Raw genomic sequence first — 17,166 nt, forward strand, 5'->3', positions numbered from 1 at the left:
CCGCAGAATTCAATAAGTTGTATTCATGTATTACTGGCTGAACTTTGTTTATTGAAGAGGCAGCTTTCAAAAATACTTCTTAGCACAATCAGACAAACATAATATCACAAGTGAATGATGCATAAAAACATCTGTTTGGTGTGTATATTATGTTATTAACATATTTTTCCTCTGACAAAAATATATTGATAAAGTCCTTTTCCCTCTGTTGTTAAAAATATTTACAAAAAAAAAAAAGACACATGTCTTTGTATTTAAAGATGCTCGGTGATCTAGAGTCGGTTCTCGACACTTTTCATGTCAAGAATCGAGCTTTTCTCTTTTGAAAACAATCTTGCTGAATGTTTTTTGTTTTGTTCTGGATGACGTAGCTTATGAGCGTGATGCTAAAGTGTGTGTCAAAAACTAATTCAAAATTACAATTTGGGGAGAAAAAAAATGTAGTGGATGGGTAGAAAATTCTGAAATATGATTTGAAAGGTATGTTTTCTGAAAAAAGCATCAAGTTTTTGTTGCAGTGAGGTTGTTTCCAGCTTGCATTTGACTTCAATCGATCATTAAAAGCATCATCGATCCCTTCTTCCCCTGAAAAGTGAATGTTTGTTCCTACTGAATGACAGAATGTATCGTGTGATGAACACTTTTGAGTCAGAGAAGGTTTGACTCACCGACTGAAGCCCAGAAGCTGCTGGCGTAAACTGAGAGGTGTAAAAGGAATGGTGATGGCAGCGAATGAGAAAAAGCTTGAGATAAACGAAACGGACCAACATCACTGATGAAGATGCAGAAGATGTGTTTCAGGATGAAGACGAGCGTGTTTTAACATAAAACACTGAGCTCAGCTTGCATTTGTCGATATGCAGACAGGCATAAAACACAAGAATGTCTGATTGGTGGCACGTTGTCCTTCGGAAGCGAACAACACAGGTCTCCTGTCATTCATACAGGACACACACACTCACACTCACACAGAGCCCAGAAGCAATGCTGAATGATGCTGGGTGTCTGACTGAAGCAGACCAAGTCCCTTCCTATTGGACTCTTCTCCAGGGGGTGAGGTTTCCACAGGAGAGTCCGTCCTGCCTCAGTACTCCACAGTCACAGCTTTGGTCTTCAGGTATTCCATGAGAGCGTCTTCTCCTGTGGAGGAGAGCAACAACAGGGCAACAGGTCAGAAAGCATGAAGAGGAACACATGATACCAAACATTAGGCCAGGCTAATTCCAGGAGGTTCTCTGGATTACAGACCAAACATTTCTGATTCCTGTTGTGAATATTTTTCTTGTCTGATTCATGGTTTAAAAACAGCTGACCAATGTGTTGTAACCTGTTTTTTTTATTTTTTTTATTTTGTCGTCCTTTCTTTACTTTATATTACAGTCTTTGTGTTTGACATTCGAAAGCAGCAAGTAGATCCGATCTGAGCAGAGAAAGAAGTAAAGCAGCAACATGATCACTGGGATCAGCTTTATTCTGGGGGCTGGCCCTTCCAGTTTTAATGCTGTTATTAAACTGATTTTTTTTGGATTAGCACAAAAAAAAACAGTTTCTGCTCACCGAGGTCTTTGCCGAAACCAGACTGCTTGAACCCTCCAAAGGGGGACGCCACGTCCGTCTTATTGTAGGTGTTGATGAACACGGTTCCCGCCTCCAGCTGCTCGCTCACGTACATCGCCTTGTTGATGTCGCGGGTGAAGACGCCAGAAGCCAAGCCGTACTCTGTGTCGTTGGCTCTCTGCAGGACGCCGTCCACGTCGCTGGAGGTTTGGAGCGACAGGTCAGAGGTCAGGGTCAGCGATGGAAATCCCACAACATTATCACGGGTACATTACCGATGACTCACCCATCTTTGAACTTAGACACCACCATGACGGGGCCGAAGGACTCCTCTTTGGCGATGAACATGTGGTCCTCCACGTCAGTGAACACAGTGGGCTCCATGAAAAACCCTGAAGGAGCATTGGTGCATTGATTATTGATTGAACACTGTACATTCTGCCGTTTCTTGTACTTTTCATGCTTAGATTTAAAATGTTGTTGTCAATGGAGTGAATTTGTTTTTGTCTGCGTGAATGTGAGCAGATGATGTATTATTCAATTTCCTTTGGGATCAATAAAGCCTGTCTGTCTGTCTATCACCATCTAACGACGACGTGTTTGAGGTATTTTTAATTCACGCCAAAAAAAAAGTAATTTAGATCGAACTAAATATTATTGAAAACCTACTTTTTTTACATTTGGACTCTCTTCTTAGCTTCCTAAAATATATTTTCTATATTTATCAACACTAAAACTAATACAACGTTGATGCATTTTGTGTATTTGTTTTTCAGATGATACAGAAAACCTAGTATGACATTTGACCTATTTGTGTTTTATTGGCAAGACCTGATCAGATTTTGAGGCAGCTCCCAACACAGATTGATTTCTTACACGTATTAACATTGTTATTGTTTGATGAATTTCTCAATAAATTCTAAAATATGGGTGTCAAGGAGGAGTATTTGCTATTTGTTAGTTATTTAGTTTAGTCTGATTTATACGACCAGACACTGTTTTAAAGTAAGAGCAGGAGAATAAACAGAACAGGTTGTGGAACCTCGGTGTGTGAGCTGTACCTGGACGGTCCACTTGTCTGCCTCCATACACCAGCGTAGCCCCCTCCTTGACTCCCACCCCACAGTACTCCAACAGTTTGTCCAAGTGGGCTTTGTGATTCTGTGGGCCGTGGTCTGTGGAGCGATCCAGTGGGTCTCCGATCTTCATCTTTTTGATCTCTTCCACCTTAGAGGCGAAAAGGGAAGAGGAAGCCAGATGTTTCATGCTTCACAGTGCCGTTTTGTTTCCTCTGCTCAATTTGACAACATTAAACTGCATTCTGGGATATGTAGGAGCCAGTGTCTTTGTACATTTGTATATAATAGACATTTTGGAGCATAAATTAGATAATGTCGACCTCTGCTGGTCCATTTTTCATGATTCTTGTTTAAAATCAGTTTCTTGAGAGTCTTAACTAGACAGACTCATGGAGAACACGTTCTATAGAACTGTGTGGGGTCATGGGGTCACTCACCACCCGGCGGATGAACTCATCATGAATGGACTCCTCCACAAACAAACGTCCAGCAGCAATGCAGTTCTCGCCTTTGTTGAAGTACACAGAGCTCATGCCCTGTGGAGCAACACACACACACACGCACACACGCACACACACGCACACACACACACACACACGCACACACACACACACACACACGCACACACACACACACACACACACACAAAGATGTCAGACTATGATCCAAACAGCCCCTCTAGGACTTACAGTCGATGAAAGTATTCCAATCCTGTTATTCATTACAATAACCTAAATGTTCCAGCAATTATCCAGCACCCAATGATGTCAAACACTGTTCAGCAGTGTATTGGCTGTTTCCTGATCCCTTTTTGTACTTGGTTGACTGTAATACTGTACATACACAGTCTAGTAACCAGCTATGTGACAGTCTAGAACCCAAACACACAAGACAGTCTGGGACCCATACATGAGAGACAGTCTAGAACCCAACCATGTGACAGTCTAGAATCCACATGAGTCTAGAGCCCAACCATTGTAAAAATAGCCTACAACTCAACCATAGCAGAAATGGCCTTGAGCCCAAATCCATGAGAGACAGTCTAGAACCCAAACACATAAGAGACAGTCTAGAACCCAAACAGACAGTCTAGAACCCAAACACATGAGAGACACCCTAGATTCCACCTGAGAGTCTAGAACCCAACTATAGTGGAAATAGTCTACAACTCAACCATGTGAGAAACGGCCTAGAGCCCCAACACATGAGACAGTCTATTACCCAAACACATATGAGACCATCTAGAACCCAACCATAGCGGAGTCTAGAACTCAACCATACCAAAAGACAGCCTAGAACCCAAACACATAATATTAAGTCTCATATTCTAGATATTTCAGGTGGACTTTGGGTCAGATCAAACACGCTCGGGCAGCAGTAGCTCAGTCGGTAGCGCGGGCGTCCTACGATCATAGATGAGCGGTTCCATTCCCACTCCCAACCAGCCGTCTTCGGGGTGTGAATTGACAGTGGGAGGTGTCATGTCACCTCCAGAGCACTGCCGAGGCGCCCCTGAACAAGGCACCGTCCCCCCTACAAGCTGCTCATTTCGGGGCGCACCAAGAAGTCGCTGCCCATCACTCTGCCTCCCACTGTGTGTATTAATTGCATGCTTACAGGCCCCTGGTGCTTGTTGTGTGTTTGTCTCAGGGACCTGTACTAAAATGTACAATACATGTTCAATCAGTAAAAAGAGTGTAAAGATAATTTCCCCAAACAGGGACAATAAAGGTGTGTTTCTTTCTTTCTTTCTCACTAACAGGCTCAGCTCTAACGCTGTGAGAACCGTTCACCACCCGGTCTCTCACCATGCGGACAGCCTTGTCCATGTCGCAGTCACTGAAGATGATGAGCGGAGACTTCCCTCCCAGCTCCAGAGAAACCTTCTTCAGGTTACTGAGGGCACAGCTGTAAACAGGAAATCACAGTAACTAAGGTTGGAAGTTTCAGCCAACAACTATGTGAACCAATGACCGACAGTTCTGTCAAACCCCACCTCTTCATGATCTGCTTGCCTATGGGGGTGGAGCCCGTGAAGCCCAGCTTGCGGACGTCAGGGTGGTCAGACAAACGCTGACCGACCATTCCACCTGTAGGAGGATGATGAACGCCTCATTAGACATCAGCTCTGATCCGCGTGACTAGAACCAATTACATTTCTCTTCTCTTTTTGTCTTATATTTATATATTTTTCTGATTCGATGATGTAATGAACATTTGGATGGTTAAAAAAAAAAAGCCTGATTTTGCGTTAATTACCTGAACCCGGCAAAATGTTTATAACTCCTTTTGGAATTCCAGCTTTTACTGACAGCTCTGCAAACTTCAACGCTGTCAATGGAGTGACCTGTAAATTTTAGATACAAGCATGAAATAAAAATATAAAACATGTTCTGGGTTTTTGCTCCTGCAACCAAACATGAAGGACAAACAAACCCACACCCCCATTCCACTTTGCTCTTGAAGAAGGGAGAACACTGTAAGAAACACAAACCTCTATAGACGACTGATTGTGTGACCACCTTCATTTCTGGTGTGTGTTGATGTGTGTACCGTACACACCTGTGCAGGTTTCAGAACGAGTGTGTTTCCAGCGGCGAGGCAGGCAGCACTCTTCCACGCCAACATCATGAGTGGGTAGTTCCACGGGATGACTATGGCACACACACTGCCACAGAAAACACACTGAATTTAACAACAGAACATATAGAAGAGGGGAAAAAAAAGAATGCAAACAAACAGCTAAACGACAATATTCACATATAGAAAGTATTTATTAGGAGACTTCTTACCCCAGAGGTTCTCTCTTGGTGAAAGTCAGATTACGATTGGGTCTGGCTTGGTTGATTGGGATAGTTTTACCCTGCAACAAACAACCCCAAGAGTCTCTGTGACTAAATCATCATCATCATCATCACTAGCTACAGACGCTTGTGTGCCTGATTACGAGTCTACCTGGATCTTGTCACACCATCCAGCAAAGTATCTGAAGGTCTGGATGGACATGCCGACATGCGTCTTGAGGGCCAGCGTGTACACGGCTCCCGAGTCGATGGACTCGATGGTGGCCAGCTCCTCCTGGTGTTCCTCCATCAGGTCTGCGAGCCTGGTGGAGATGAGAGGGTGTTTGATCGTGTGTGAAGGAGGAAGATGCTGATGCGTCTTCAGCAAAGCTCTCTCTGTTGTGGGTGACGTAAATAGATTGTTGGGCAAACTTGTGCATCCACCTCAGACAGAATGTGTGTGTAGAATTTAGCACACATTTGGACAAATGAGTCTAATCCACTGTAAAAAACTGTCTTCATATGACTTAAGTTAGTAGAAACAGGACTAAAATGATTCAGATTATCAGTATGAGTGATGAAATTAGTCATTTATTTCATCGTTTATGGTCAAAAAAAAAAAAAAAGCGATTATCAGCCAGTGGGGAATGAGTGTGAGAGAGAGGTTCTTCTCTTCATGTGAACCTACTCACTTATAAAGCAAACTTCCTCTGTCCCTAGGGTTCATCCTGCCCCAGGGGCCGTTATCGAAGGCATCTTTTGCGGCCGCCACCGCCCGGTCCACATCCCCCACTGAGGCGTAGGACACCTTACAGATCACCTGTTGGAACAGAACAACGGTCAGTTCGATGGCGACCTGCTCCAAACCCTCAGGGGGAACGTCTACCGGCGACTCACCGATCCATCGGTAGGATTGATGGTATTGTAGGTCTTCTCGCCTTCGGCATCCTCAAACTTGCCATTGACGAAGCACTGATACGGCATCTTCAACGTCATATTGTTCACCTCTTGAGTTGCCTGGAAACAATAGAGCAGTGACAGTACGACGATCACACGTGGATCAACCACAAACCCACCGGTGAATCCAAAGTCTCACATAGCTGATGTCCAGCTCCTCCTCTTCGTCCTCCCCCCTCATCTTGCGGACGAAGAGCTGGATGAAGTCCTTGAAGGTGGTGGCCATGTACACGTCCTCCGTTTGCAGCACCACGCCGGCACATTTCTGCTTCACCTCCTCCACCAGCCTGGACACAAGACACTCACATCTTCAGCGCTTCGTCTACCTTATGTAACACAGCAGGACGCTCAACACTTAACAGTGTCTAGTTTTTACCACCAGGGGTCACAGGAGCAGTTCATGGAATCATCTATCACCAAGACAGATAAAAATGTGTGTGATATCATGCAGGAATGTTCCCATAACCCACTGCAAACACCACTGAAAGCAGTTGGAATAACGCTAAAATATGTATCACAGAGGTCTGGTTGTGTCTTAATGTGCAGAGTTAGTCTGTTAGGTTGGATATTAGGGGGATTAATCCAACATCATTCAACTGATTTCAATTTAATTTCATGGGAAATCACAGTAAATGTGGATCCAAAGAAAAGTGAATCTAGGAACTGGTCTCTCACCTGACCACATCCATGGAAGCGGCGCCGGACTTGAAGAAGTCTGTGGCGTCCTCGATGGCCGGGACGTTGCTGAGGATTCCCTTCCAGATGTTCTGGGATTAGAAGACCAGTTCAGTCATTTCAAGTCTTTTCTACCAAACTAAAAAGCAAACTCCAGTTGGACCGACCCTGATCTCCTCGGCCATCTTCTTCTCTTCATCGGTCAGATCCACGCTGGAGCTTTCACCGGAGGAGAAGTATTTAGAAGCAGGGATCATCTTCCCGTCTTCGAACTGCAGGTTCTTCACCATCAACTGTGAAGCAAACACAGATTACAGGAGCAGACGGGCTGAGGCACGCTGTGCCTGAATGACACCCCCCCCCTTCATCCTGCTCTGCTTTTGTTTGCTCTGACTGTTTGATTTGTAGTACAGCAAACTCACAGGCTTCCCATCACTCCCGTACAGGACGAGGCCGTTCTTGGTAACCAGGCCGGGCTGCGAGGCTCCCTCTATCTCCAGGGGCTGGCCGCTGGGTACCGACCCCCCCAACAACGAGGAGCCATACAGGGTCACAGACTGAGGAAAGACACACAGAGGAACAACATGAGCGCTCGCACCTTCAGCTTGTAGCGCTAACGCTGGAGGCTCCCATGAAGATTTGAAGCAGTCACTACATGTACGGGGTCAGCCGTCGCCTCTATCCTCTTTAATACACTCCTGCATGAGCAGGAACGAATATGGAGATGGTTTGAGACGTGCAAGCACCTCAATGTGTCATGAACTCAGAATCATCTTTATGAACAAAATGGTACACCAATCAAATGAACTCGTCTCCAGGCTAAACTGAAAATAAAAATTCCCTATTCTGTACCGTACTTTATTTATGAATGTATTTTCCATAATATTTGGTTATTACTATACATTTTAAGCTTATAAACAAATAGAACTTTTGGGTTTAGTACAGAAAAATCCTCACTGTCTTGTCCTCAGCCACTTCTTCCGACGGGGGGTTGCCACCGTCTAATAATATGTTACAGTATAAGTTTTTATTCTTATTTGTTGTACATTTACATGTCTTTATGTGCTTTTAACTGTTTACTAGTGATTGTATGATTCCAGTATTTGTGGCAGACAGACGCAAAGTCGAGTAAAACGACATAATCTTGATGTTTATTTTTCAACTGGAAACGAGTTATTCCTGTTCTACCTGTGGAGGAACGAATAAACTTGTTCATTATGCTTTGACGTCACGTTTAATTTCATGAAAGCCACAGCTCGCAATTTTAATCCAAAATTAATCTGTAGTATCGCCGTCTCTATCGCTGTTGAGATCCGTTGATCCTTTTAAAAAGTGTTTTTTGCATTTCTTAAAACATCAAACTCCAAACTGGGTTCAGACTTAAGGACACTGTCACAGATGAGGGTTCTTCATGCCTGGTTAAATATTACTATTCTGCGTTAGTTCAACATTTGCAAGCCTCGTCATGACTTGTTGACACAGCGTGTCGGGGCCCAAATCCAAACCTAGCAGCCGTTATGTAAGCCGGTCAGTCTCTCAGCTCCTGTGTGTGTTTTTTCTCAGGTGTGTTCAGGTGACGTACCTGACCGTCAATGACAGTCCAGGCACCGGGAACTTTGTCATGACCGCGGATCCAGTTGTGGATGGACTCAGCCGGCTGAGCCAGGTTGACCTGGCAAACAAACAAAAAAAAAAAAAAGAAAGAAAGAGACAAACTGGATTCAAGCTGTGGTGATTCGTGTTTTTTAGAACGTCAGCTCCGTTTCTGAGAAAGAGAGAAAAACCCCAGCAGCTGCTCTCCACTAGTGAAATGACACGTGGAAACTAACACGGCGCGCTAAAAATAGCACACGCAAAGGCAACGTGGCTCCAAGGAGCAAATCAGAAAGTAGCTCTGACAAACCCCCACCTCTGTCTTACTCCACAGCTACTCAGTGGGTCATTCTGGGATGAGAGGAAATGTTCATACTGAAGGAAGGCGCTTTTATAGAGATATATATTATTTAAAAAAGGCTGTTTCTCTGGGAACAGCATCTGTTATATTCCTTTACTTGATAGCTTTGGTGCTCTCTGAAGGGAATATTAATGCTCTGAACATCTCAAACATTCATCCTTGCAGTTTGGGATTACAACACTAACTTCTCTCCTGTGTGATTGAAAAAAAAAAAAGATTCCAACATGGTTAACAACACAAAATAAAGCACAATCAGAAATTGCCTTTAAATCTGAAAATTGGAAGAAGGTTCATCTTTTCACAGCATTGCATACACGGGGTTTTGGTTTCACATTTCATTCTCCAAGCACACCAAAGAACTTTTCGGGAAATGACACACAAGATGTTGTGATTTTACGTTTTTCTGCTGTGGTTTTCCAGTCTGTCATTGGTATAAAAGACAAAACCATTCCAAAAAGAGTGGGTTCACACTGCAAACAAACCAACCCACGGTTTGGAATGAGATCACCTACTTGTGTCGGACCAAAGATCAGGGTCTGGATCGAAGCATCACGTCTCAAAGGTGAACTTCACATTCCTAAATGTTTTTCCAGCCCACATTGAAAACAAGGTAAGATGTCGTCCCACTTTACGACAGAGGATTTGATCTGCAGTGTTCCAGGGAACTCCAGATACGAGGAGCAATTTATAGTGCAGACAATTTCAAAGACATGCAGACGATTTATTCTATTCTAGCTGCTGCTCGATGGGATCTCGTGTTTAGATGAAGACGATGAAGAGCCACTCTCACCTTGGCGTTGGATTTCTTCTGAATGCCTTCGTAGGTCGCTCCTTCCTCTGTCTGGGGAACTCGGGGGGCCGTTCCATCAGCGATGAGTTGCACCGCCTCCACCTGCCCCGATAAACAGTGTGTATGTGAGGCACGTCAGTCTGAAGGGTGTGTGTGTGTGGAGTTTATGTGTGCATGATGCTGACAGTATTTAAAGATGAGTAGGAGGAAGAGAACGAGAACACGTCCTTTAAAAAGCTACAGGTGCATCTCAATAAATTTGAATATTCTGGAAAAAGCTTTGTTTTCAGTAATTTCATTCTGAAACTTAAACTCATTTATTTTACAGACTTTCTTTTTTTTTATTTCTTTTAATATTTCCGGTGGATTATGTCTCACAGATAAAGATTCCATAAAGTTTCACTTTGAAAATGTAGTTAGTGAAATAAATTCATTGAGATGCACGTGTAAATATAAAGACACGATGACAACGGCTCTTCTGAGTGGTCACCATGGCCTTGATGCCCTCTGGGAAGAGGAAGCGGTTGTAGAGCGTGTCCACGGTGTCGTTTGGCTCCACAGAACACTCCCTCTGCAGCAGGATGGGTCCGGTGTCCAGACCGTCGTCCGCCCAGAACACCGAGAAACCAGCTTTCTTATCTCCATGAATCAGAGTCCTGGAAACACACGTCCAGAGAGACAGACACACCAGTAACACTTATTTCTAGAGCAGGTCGAGGACATAAAGTAGACCAAAACCTAAGTAATGCTACTTTGGTTGACTGGCTCTCTCTTGAAACGACTTTAAATCAGACGATTGGATGCCACCAACACCAGGAAGTGGGACGTAAATTCTGGCATTTCCAAGAATTAATTGAAAAGAAGCTCTTTTTGAATTTTCACAACAAGAGTAAAAGACGTTTTACAGTTGAACACACAAACGGAAGTAATTCATTTACAAGCAGTGATAACAAGAGCAGGGAGATAGCCGGGGCGGAGAACAAGCGGCAGCCTCGATAAGAATGTTTGTTTGCTGGACGGCGGGTGGAGTCGTGTCAGACCGACAGCAGACGCCCTCCTCCACCACCTGGACTACAGGTAGGACATGCTAGCTTCAGCTTTACAACATCCACTACAGCCAAAACAAAAGTTACTCAATAATGTTACGCGTGAGTTACTGAGCATCTACAAGTAATGAACAGCTCACACAATAAGAAAAAGTTAAACGATCAATACAAAGTTACTTTACAGTTACTTTCCTTGTTTTGAAAGTTGCAAGCCATCAATGAATCGGGATTTCATGATTCCAATATTTGTGGCGGACCGACGTCAAGTGGCGTAAAATAACAAACTTGATTTATTTTATTCATTTGGAAAACTGACGTATAATCGAGAACGGCATTACTCCAAATGCGATAAGTCGAGGTCTACCTGTATAATCCGCTCATCAGATCTGATTACAAGTTAAAATGTGTATTAGATACTTTATTTTTATTATTTTTATTACTATTTATTATTATTATTACTATTATTTATGAATTTATTATTTATTATTATTTATTTATGTTATTATTAGTAGTAGTATTGGTAGTTTTATTATTATTAGTAGTAGTAGTAGTATTTATTATTATTTTATTATTTATTATTACACACTTGACAATAGTCTCGCCCAAACTGCGACCCGCTGAACATTTTAAAGGATCTGTTTTTCTGTTCTACACCTGAAACCCTTAAAGCTTCTTCCGCTTCTGGTAGAACGTCAGTGTTTAGCTGTTTGTTGGCTCGCAAACGGAAGGGAAAAGGAGGAACCGCCTTGTGAGAAAAGGTCAATGAAGGGACATGAACTATGTTCTCCTCTGAGGTGGGGGAGGCCAGACTGAACCTTTATGTCTGTCATAAAGTTAACGTTCAATTATTATTCTTCTGTTCCCTATTAATGTCAGTTAATGTGTGAAGTCTGTGGATGCTTCCATTGACAGCTGCACATTTTGGGCTTCAGTATTTCATTTTATCTCTCCTTAATGGAAGGAGATCGGAGGAATTTAACCTGGGAAAGGACATAAACTGGTTTGTTATCAGTAAAATGATTCCTAACTTCTCACACACCGACCCGAGATGTATTTTTCCATTGCTGCACTGAACGCACGGACAGACTGGAAACGGGACCAGTCTTCCTCACCAGTTGATGGCGGAGGCTCCTCTGTGCAGCGGCAGGATGGACGGGTGGTAGATGATGGAGCCTTGCTTGGGGTGATCGATGACGTTCATGGGGATGAACTGGGAGCAGAACGGCATGACGTTGAGCTCGGCGCCCACCGCTTTGTAAGCGTCCACCACCTCCGGGATGGGCGCGCCCTTGACTCGCCACCGTGGGAACTTAAAGACCGGCGTCCCGTCCTTCTCTGCTGCCACCGCTGAAAGACGGTAGAGTTTATTGGTTCAGTCCAGAAGTTGGAGCTGAAGTCAGTAAATCAAGAAAACATCACTTCAGTTTGTCCCACCATATTTGTTTGGCAAAGTTTTTTATGCTGGATGCCCTCCCTGCCAAAACCCTCTGCATTTATCCGGGCTTGGGACCGATGTACCGGTCTAAATTGTGAAGAAAAAAAGTTTTGATCCATAAATTATGTTCAGAACTTTTCCTCACAATTTCTTGATTTATTGATTAATCTGAAAAACTAAACCTCAGACTTCTCCATAAAGTTAATAATCGCTGGCAGGAATAACTACCAGTCGACCATAAACTGATGTGAGATCAAACACTGGACTGGAATCACAGAGTCCACAAATGGGAGCGTAACATTCCCATGATGCATCGGGACAACACATTTGAAGACCCACAACAATCACTCAAGTTTACAGTATGGTCTGCACTATAAGACGCACTAGACTATAAGGTGTACCTTTAATGAATGGCCTGTTTTAAAACTGTTTCCATATATAAGGTGCACTGGATTATAAAGCGCATTGGATTATAAGGCGCACTGTTGGTTTTTGAGAAAATGAAAGGCTTTTAGGTACACCTTGTAGTGCGGAAAATACTGTACTTTTGTTATTGTGATGTGTCACGTCAAAATAAATTCCCTCCAATCACTTGCACCTGCAGGGGTCACCTGCAGGAGAAGAGGCGGGGCTAAGGAGTCTGTGTTAATGCTACCTACGGTAACTGCATGAACTGCGTGAACTTGAAAATCACCTCATCAGTCAGTCTGAAAGAACGCAAACCAGTTCAAAGGACTGGGGAAGGGTGAAACCGATCCTACGGGTTTGTGAGAATCAGGTAGTGGAGACGATGCCTGCATCGACTCCAAACACTCTGAATGTTACACAACACTCAGTGGGTGCTGCTCCACAATCACCTCATTATACACGAAGAGTAAACTCAGGAAACTCAGCCACACCACTACGACTACAATGAATAAAACAGGAAGGACGTCTGATGTGAAAGGAGGATGACAGCAGAGGTCAACGGGTGGTGTTGATGCTTTATGCAAAGATTGCATCACACTAAACACGGGGGCCCCTCCTCTCACAGACAATGTCCCCGCTATCCCACAGCTAACTTAGGAAAAGAGACCTGTCTTTGTCTGCACGCATATACCTCAGCCACATGGCAGGCTTCTGGTGAGCCGCCACAACAGAATCTGATAGAGCACTATCAGTCGTGTGAATAAAGACACAAATAAAACGTTTCTGCCTTTGTTAGACTTGAAGCTATAAAGAACACAGGACTACTTTTTGGACCGTTGTCGAATGTAAACACTACAGCAAATACAAACAGAGCAGGATCACATTTGGACACTCGCTAAAAGCAATGTGGACAGTCAGCCCTAAAAATTGGATTTGAAAGGAAATCTGATTGGAAACCGATTTGCCTGCAGTCTGAAGGCAGCCAAAGTCTGCTGGGATAGGCTCCGGCAACCTCCGTGATCCACGAGGGTGGAGAAAGTGGTTTGGAAAATGAATGAATGTTTTCTGTTCAACGTTTTGTAGCTTTTGCACGTCTCCATTCATCAATCAGATGCTTTCAGGGATGCGAACCAACTCACCCAAGGGATCAGCCTTGCCGTCCTTGTCGGGGACCGTGAACACCCCCACCACCTTGTGGCCCTGCTTCCTCAGGTTGCTGTACACCTCCTGGCCAAACAGACTCTGGCCGATTATAGCCAGCTTCAGCTTATTCTGGTAATAATGCTGCAACCGGAACAAACAAACAAACTTTTTAGCAAACAAGTGCAGGACAATGTCTTCTGCAGCAAAACTAGATATTTTCACATCTTTTCATGTAATCGCTTCCATATCAAGATGCCCGGCTTCACCTCATTGCAGATTTTTAGTAGGTAGTCACTTGATACCCTACACGCATACTATTGCCCTATTGCGAGTTGCCCTGGAACGCATCACCCACGAGTAACGAGAGATCACTGTAGCTACATCCCGCTCCAAAGCGGTGATGTATTGTAATTGTCAGTGTCCGTGTGTCCGTCCGTTGGTCCCCCAAATATCTTCACAACCGTTGCAGAAAGAAAGATGAAACAAAAAGCAGATTACTAGGGGATGAAAATGAGATGGTGACCTTGAGAAAAGTAGGTCATGGTCAAAAATCAACTTTTGTACACTCAGGAACCGGATGAGTGGGAGAAGGCCAGTGTAAGACTATAGATCAAAGCTAGTGCTTTGATCTATGACAATAGGTCAGAGCACTAGCTTGGATATTTGACCAATGCAAGTAGATCAAGGTAAAATTTTGAATTCAGGGGTGTTGCGGGATGTTTTAGTCTTTTTGACTGCCTTTTTTAAATTTAGTTTAATGTAGAAAAATACAATCTGAGAAATACAACCCCAACGCGATGCAGCTGGTCCCCCCCCCCCTCAAAAAGGTGTTGGAGAGCCTGAAGTCATTCATGAAGGGCCTGTTGAAACATGAAGGATACGCGTCTAAACCATCTAATGAGTGTGAAATGAACAGAACCGGGGGTCTGATGGTGGGGATATCTCTCCTAAAGGTCCCCAAAAGATGAACCAGGGGTCAGGAGTCCAGCCTGGGTGCAGACAGGGTGAGGGGTCAGGGTTCAGATTAAGGGTCCTGTCAGGTGCATGTGGCATGTGTGTCAGGATGCTGCGTTCCATTTCTCAATGTGCTCCAAGCCCCCATTCCCTCCACACAGGATCCCCACTGAGCCGGGGGGGGGGGTGTACAGTGTGGAGCTCTCAGGCTGACGCAACCCATCCTGGTCGTACAGTAGAGGCCGGTCCTGTCACAGCCGGGGGGGGCGCAGAGACTCGGGGGTCCAGTAACACGACAACCCGACCACTGCTGCGTTAACTGAATGCACCGACGAGGGGGAAGCGTGGAGCTGAAGCCGGAGCTGAAGCCGCAGCTGAAGCCCGGCCTGTCTCCACACCCCTGCTGAATGTTTTCACCACGCACCCCCTGAATGAAGCCGCTGCGGAGCCACGTTACTCACGGAGGACGTGGAGAATTTCCTGAAGACTTGAGCCGCCGTCCACAACATGATGGCGTTCGTTTCCCGTTTGCAAATATTTTTCACTTATAAAAAAAATAAAATAAAAATAAATAAATGCAGGTGATTTCCTCCGACTTTCCGCTGTGGACAGTTCCTCGCCGGACCCACACGCTACCCCCACCGCTGCGGGTGAATGACAGTCAGGAGCAGCGGAGCGGCTCGCCAGCTAATACTCCACGGCACTGACGTGACGTACTGGTTGACGCTGTACGTGCGCGCTCCCGTGAGGCTACGCTGGGTCAGACCGCGGGGTCGCGCCTGAAGAGCTCAGCAGCCTCCAGCAGCAAATTTAGAATGATGTCTTAAATTTAAAGCAAATACCTCATGATGTTATTAGTGTAAATTAAGAATAGTACATAAAAATAGTACTATTATAAGAATTTTAACAAAGAAAGTTCTAGTGTTCTTCACAAGTTTCTATCTTATTAACTTTGCCCTTCATTATTAGGAAATAAAAATTATCGTTCATCTTGTCATTTGATAAGCAGAACATTTTTTTATGTTTGTCACCGTAGCTGTTTTGTTTTTTTTCCTTCTAAACGTAACCCTAAAACTCTGTTGTTCACCTTGACTACAGTGTTAGCCTAACAAAATTTTCAGTGGTATATTATACAGCATGCCACTGTCAAAATGCGAATAATTCATTTTAGTTTAAGTAATAAAGAAGTTGTTTACATGAATCAAAACTAGACTGGACCCTTAATATGAGCAGAACCAAGCTGTTTAGAAGTATTTTAGTAGTTTTTAAATCATTTTTGGGTATTATCTCCTCCAAACAGAAGAATTAATAGCAGTAATATGTATATTTTTGTGTAAATGTATATTTCTGACAGAAATTAGTGTAGAAAAAACAAGTTAACGTGTTGGAATATGAAATATCTTGTGTTTAGAATGTATTGCATTCAGGTTTTTTTTTTTGGCTTTTGGGGTGGGGAGTTAGTTGCTTGATGGTTCTTACTCACAATGGTGTTGAATTAGCATAAGCTTTCTGTAGTTGTTTGATAGTTACAAAGGTTGCAATAGATGAAGGATAAATCATAAAAAAATGTATTCTCCTGCCAAATACTAACCTTTATTTTATACTACATAAAGGTTAAACATTTACCTGGTCTCAGATGTTAAACTGATTTTGATCTTATTTTATTAATGCCAGTGTGTTTGTGCAGTATTAATAATTATTTCTGTGCTGGTTTCTGTAGTCTGAGAAAGGGGGCATAATTAATACATAATCTTTCTGTTGCTGCTTAACAAACTATGTCTTGAACCAAGGGTCATATCTTTATCTTGAAAAATGCCAACCCTTTTTATACAAACATAATATTTACAAAGACGTTTTTGGGGCGGCAGTGGTTCAGCGGTTGAGCCATCGTCTTGAAGACAGGATCGCCCAGCCATCGGGGGATCGAATCCCGCTCCCGCTCCCCGGAGTGTGAGCTGATCGTGGGAGGCGTCAGCTCACCTCCCAGCCACTGCCGAGGCACCCTTGAGCAAGGCACCGTCCCCCCTACAAGATGCTCATTGGGGCGCGACCCTCGTGCGCGACCCGTCACTCCACCTCCGTTGTATCACTGTATGTCCTCTCTTACTAATTGCATGCCTACAGCCCCCTAGTGTGTGCTGAGTTCAGGGGCCTGTAACCTCTAACCCATGTGTGTAATTAACACATATATATGTGAGTGTAAAAAGAATTTCCCCAAGAGGGATAATTAAAAGTATAGATTATTATTAAAAGTTGTATCGTTATTGTGCAACACCCACAACTTTAGTCTGTTCAAAGATGAACACGTTTGACTTTATTGTACTTCAAAAACTCCAGTGGTTGCAGTATGTCTGCCCCCCCCCCCCTCACACACACACACACACA

At 43.8% G+C, this 17,166-nt stretch overlaps 1 protein-coding gene across 1 annotated transcript; it reads right to left on the reverse strand.

Annotated features, from left to right (window-relative positions):
• Nucleotides 1-30: 30 nt before the first annotated feature.
• Nucleotides 31-15,471, reverse strand: aldh1l2 (aldehyde dehydrogenase 1 family, member L2). Its single transcript, XM_068306916.1, has 23 exons — nt 15,243-15,471; nt 13,824-13,968; nt 11,954-12,188; nt 10,286-10,451; nt 9,796-9,897; nt 8,634-8,723; nt 7,474-7,608; nt 7,219-7,344; nt 7,052-7,143; nt 6,516-6,663; nt 6,317-6,436; nt 6,112-6,239; nt 5,592-5,742; nt 5,429-5,499; nt 5,199-5,304; nt 4,896-4,983; nt 4,633-4,726; nt 4,445-4,544; nt 3,074-3,172; nt 2,619-2,784; nt 1,844-1,949; nt 1,558-1,757; nt 31-1,140 (listed from the first exon to the last, which is right to left on the reverse strand). The coding sequence occupies exons 1-23, from the start codon at nt 15,288-15,290 to the stop codon at nt 1,085-1,087; spliced, it is 2,772 nt and encodes a 923-aa protein (XP_068163017.1). The 5' UTR covers nt 15,291-15,471; the 3' UTR covers nt 31-1,084.
• Nucleotides 15,472-17,166: the final 1,695 nt, after the last annotated feature.

This window comes from Antennarius striatus, chromosome 22 (assembly GCF_040054535.1).
Source record: "Antennarius striatus isolate MH-2024 chromosome 22, ASM4005453v1, whole genome shotgun sequence".
Taxonomy (NCBI): Eukaryota; Metazoa; Chordata; class Actinopteri; order Lophiiformes; family Antennariidae; genus Antennarius; species Antennarius striatus.

What these genes read in the sequence shown, in the direction of transcription:
- aldh1l2 (XM_068306916.1), bottom strand. Translation starts at nt 15,290, where the DNA reads ATGTTGTGGACGGCGGCTCAAGTCTTCAGGAAATTCTCCACGTCCTCC. An exon ending in CGGCAAGGCTGATCCCTTGG is followed by an intron (nt 12,189 to 13,823) that starts GTGAGTTGGTTC and finishes ACCGTCTTTCAG; the next exon opens with CGGTGGCAGCAGAGAAGGAC. An exon ending in ATGAGTTCATCCGCCGGGTG is followed by an intron (nt 2,785 to 3,073) that starts GTGAGTGACCCC and finishes TTCGCCTCTAAG; the next exon opens with GTGGAAGAGATCAAAAAGAT.